Source organism: Aegilops tauschii, chromosome 3 (genome assembly GCF_002575655.3).
Source record: "Aegilops tauschii subsp. strangulata cultivar AL8/78 chromosome 3, Aet v6.0, whole genome shotgun sequence".
NCBI lineage: Eukaryota > Viridiplantae > Streptophyta > Magnoliopsida > Poales > Poaceae > Aegilops > Aegilops tauschii.
This window is the reverse complement of record NC_053037.3, coordinates 528,787,260-528,791,452: the sequence shown is the minus strand read 5'-3', so window position 1 is coordinate 528,791,452 and position 4,193 is coordinate 528,787,260. Positions and strand designations below refer to the sequence as shown.

The following is a 4,193-nucleotide window of genomic DNA, read 5'->3' as shown; positions in this document are numbered from 1 at the left end:
CACACATTGTAGAGAGGACCATAAACGAAGAGTCCCGGTACATCTGTAGATAACCTGCATAAGAGAAGTACTTTTATCGTTAAAAACCTTATCATTTCTACAGAGTCAAAGCGACCAAATAACGGCAAGCGCTCCCACTCTGAGAAGGGTTCTAAACCTGTGATCAATCCCATGTAGCCAGTTGCCAAACACATTAGCAACACTACAAGGAGGATACAAGCCAGAAGCTATTTGGATGACTGACCATATAGAACGAGCCGATTTGCATTGAAAGAATAAATGTTTTATTGTCTCATCATGGTGACAAAAGACACATTGCGAACTTCCATGCCAATTCCTCTTAATAAGGTTATCTTTAGTAAGAATGACTCCACGACGAAGATACCATGCGAAGATTTTATTCTTAAGCGGTATTTTCATCTTCCAGATCTTCTTGTTATTATCAACTGGCACATCAGACTGGATTAACGCTCTATACATAGACTCTACTGAGAACTGTCCATTCCCATGTAGGTTCCATCGGAATACATCAGACCCATGTGACAATTGCACCGTGGACAACCGCTGGAGCAGGATGTTCCACGATTGTAGTCTGGGTCCAAATAAATCCCTTCTGAATGTCATATTTGGCGGAAATGATTCCATTACCGTGGCGATAGTATCATCATTACCGTGACAATTGCCAATACAACGCCTGCTAGCCTACAATCGCATCATCAGGCACATCAGAGAAATCTCTCGGTAGAAGAATGCAAAGCAGTAAACCAGTGCGAGTCAGCTAACAGCACGTGCAAAGCAAAATCCGGGTCAAAAAGATACCAATGAAGAAGCTGCACAAAAGATATGTAAAAAAACCCGAAAAACACGCCATCTCAACAACAATGGCGACAACAGACACCCACGCCCAACAAGTAGCATGAGATGATGAGCACAATCTCAATCTGACTATAAATGCGCAGCACCGGTCAACCACCTGGAAACGCTTAATGAGTTCCCATGTCTCAGGCTGCGGAAGTAGCTGATAAGAGCCTGTGCCTGCAACAAATACATATTCATACCAAATTGATTTTGCAGGTGGTTTTCTTCAAGATGTAAATTTTGTTGTAGAAAGGGGCAGACCTTTTCTCTTGCTCGCGGTGTTCCTGACTGTGACAGTGTGGCTAAAGGGGGCACGGCGCCCTCTTTAAGAACTAAGCTGCAATATCGGTTGCTGTTTGTGCATAGCTGAAGCAATGCCGCGGCAGCATTTTCCTTCCCTCTCGGTGAACCCAGTTCGACAACTTCAACAAGAGCTCGAATACCTCGCGTCTCCCAAATCGCAGTTCTCCCTTCTGGTATCATAGCAAGATTTGCCAAGACAGCTACAGCTTTGTCGGTCATTCCAAGAGCAGGATCCATAAGCTTAACTAGTTGCTTCACCGCATCAGCTTGCACAATGCGACCCTTGTTCTCATGAAGTATGGATAAATAAAACAATGCAATAGCTGCATCTTTCTTTCCTTGCGGGGTCCCACTTACCAGCAAGTCCACGAGAGGCTTGACGGCACCAGATCGTCCAACCCTCACTTTGTTTTCTTTAATAACCAAGAGACTGGACAAAGTAGCTGCTGAATTCTCTTTAGCTTCAGGGTTCCCTGTTTCCAGGACATGGATGAGAGGATCAACAGCATCTGCATTCACAATGGCAATCCTATTGTTATCACTGATGGACAGATTGAGGAGCGCTGTCACTGCATTTTCTTGGATCTTGGCATCTGGTGAATGAAGAAGACCAACCAGCAAGTTTATAGCCCCACAATTTGCAAGGACAATCCTGCTCTCCATGTTGTGCTTGGCTAGAAGGCGAATCTCTGATGTCGCTGATCTCTGACCTTCTATGAAATCGCTTCTCAAATCATCGATTAGCTTGTGCACCTGATTCTCGATGGCAGAAAGATCACCCTGGGCATCCATGGATGAGGAAGATGTTATTCTGGGGAATCCCCTGTCAGATGTTTGCCGACGAACAAATTGCCCTCTCATGCGAACATCACTTAGCTTGCACACCTGATTCTCGATGGCAGAAAGATCATCCTGGGCATCCATGGATGAGGAAGATATCATTCTGGGGAATCCCTTGTCAGATGTTTGCCGACGAACTAATTGCCCCTTCATGCAAACATCACTTAATCTTGGCAGGATAAGGCTCAATGTGCTTATCCTATCACACTTTGCATGCAGGGTGTTGTCCATGCAGACATTGAAGCAGTGACGAATGTCAAGGGACTCAAGGTGGGGGCAATTATCCAGGATGGCTGTCAGTCCTTTATTGGACAGGCGATTGGCAAATAACTGCAAAGAGCGTAACTCATGCATAGTTGCAATCCCCATGGCTTCGTCATCCCTGTCATTGTCGCTAGCTTCAAAATCATAGAACACGTCCTTATTCAGTCTGAAGCGCTTCAGTTGTGGGCATGCTTTGCCAACAACCCCCAACACACCACTCTCACCCACATCTAAACACAATGAAAGCTCGAGCTCCTCGAGCAAAGGGAATTTCACTATCATCTCCTTAAGTACTTCATCAAAATTATAGCGAGAAATGAGGCGAAGACTCTTAAGAGAAGGTGCCCTGCAAATGTAGCACTTGGATCTCAATAACCAATAAAAATATGCCACACATATTTTCGACAAAGAAATATGCCACACATATAGAAAGACATAAGCACCCTGTATAAAACAGTAAGCTAAATTTATGTTTCGACAGACTTACAGAGTACGAATAGAACATTTCATAAATTCAGATAACTGCATAGCATCAAAGGACACAGGTACATACTTAAAGAGGTCTAGTGACAATTCAATTAATGATTAATTGTTAGATTTGACAGAAATTTCAGGGATGCTAAGTTTTTTATGCCTGATCGCAGGTTGCAAAATTAGAATAAATTCTGCACTCCAGCATATGAAATCAGTTGAGTTTGTTCTGTTCAACAAGCAACATAACTCCGAAGTCTCAAACCAACGCTAATGGGACTCTTTCACTGGAAAATACTCAGAAGCGCTAAAAAGCTAACTCACAACCGTGTTGTGTTTCAAACCAAACCAAAGAATACTTCCCCGCTGTATTAACAAACCAATATATGAAGAACTCGGGTGAGTTAATTCTTAATTGGCAAGCCAATGCATAGGTTGACGACGGGACATCAATTTTTGGTTGGACGAAAATCAGCATTCTTTTTGAATGGGGTGGGCACAAATGGATAAGGTTAACTGTGTGAAGATAGATCTGAGGGTGGCTAAATGTTGTGATAACAGAAATTCAGCAGAGTAAAACTTGAAATGTCAGAATCATCCAATTATTGCAAACATTCTATGATTTACCCATACGTCCACAAGTGCTTCTATTTGTAAGTCGCTCATCCATTCTCCCTTACCAATTAAGTATCGCCAAATTTTAAGAAGGTGCAGACAACATGAAGGCAGTATGGTGTACGGAGTAATGCACAGTGACAGGTTTTCTCTAGCGCTTTGCCTTTATCAAACTAAGAATAGTCACTCCTCTTACTGAAATACTATATATAAATTCAAGAAAACAACTAATGTTATAATAAGTCTCAAAACAAGAAGGTGGTGTGGGAGGCGGTTAAAAAATCTCACTGGTCAGCGAGGTAGAGGAGAAAGTCGTGGTCGTCGGTGTACTCGCCCCAGAACGCCTCGCATCTCCCCGCGCTGCGGCGGACGGCGGCCTGCGCCATCCCGTGGAGGTTGAGCTCGGGGGAGAGGTCGGCGTGGCCCAGCATGTTGATGCGGCGCCAGAGCTCGGGCTCGTCGCGGGCGGCGCCGCGCCAGGAGCGGCACACCTGGCCGGCCCCCATCAGGATGTTGACGTGGTCAAGCTTCTGGAGGATGGTTGAGATCGCGTCCGGCGGCAGCTCCGCCCAGTTCCTCATCTCCTCCTCTGCCGACACAAACGAGGAGGAGGAAGAGGGCATCGCGCGCGCTAGGTGGGCTGCGACCCTTCATGCAGCGCGGGGAAGAAGCTGAGGGCGTTTGACCAGTACAGCTCCTGCGCTGCCTTGCGGGCCTTGCGGTCAAGGAGGAGCACGCGCTCGAGGTAGTAGTCGTCGTCGCAAGTCTCCGGCGAAGTCGCCGTGTACGAGCCGAGCGGGAGATAAGACCATCTACGATCAGACCCCTCAAATTAACCGGGC

At 45.8% G+C, this 4,193-nt stretch overlaps 1 protein-coding gene across 1 annotated transcript; it reads right to left on the bottom strand.

The window, feature by feature from the left end:
* Positions 1-594: 594 nt before the first annotated feature.
* LOC109760077 (U-box domain-containing protein 4) lies at positions 595-4,193 on the bottom strand. Its single transcript, XM_020318915.4, has 3 exons — positions 3,640-4,193; positions 1,120-2,611; positions 595-1,035 (listed from the first exon to the last, which is right to left on the bottom strand). Exons 1-3 carry the CDS (start codon positions 3,972-3,974, stop codon positions 946-948), a joined length of 1,917 nt encoding a protein of 638 aa, XP_020174504.3. The 5' UTR covers positions 3,975-4,193; the 3' UTR covers positions 595-945.

Bases quoted from the DNA above. Each gene is read 5' to 3' on its own strand.
- LOC109760077 (XM_020318915.4), bottom strand. From the start codon at position 3,974: ATGCCCTCTTCCTCCTCCTCGTTTGTGTCGGCAGAGGAGGAGATGAGG. The intron at 2,612-3,639 runs GTGAGATTTTTT...CTACATTTGCAG, and splicing joins CTCCTCTACCTCGCTGACCA to GGCACCTTCTCTTAAGAGTC. The intron at 1,036-1,119 runs GTCTGCCCCTTT...TATTTGTTGCAG, and splicing joins CACCGCGAGCAAGAGAAAAG to GCACAGGCTCTTATCAGCTA.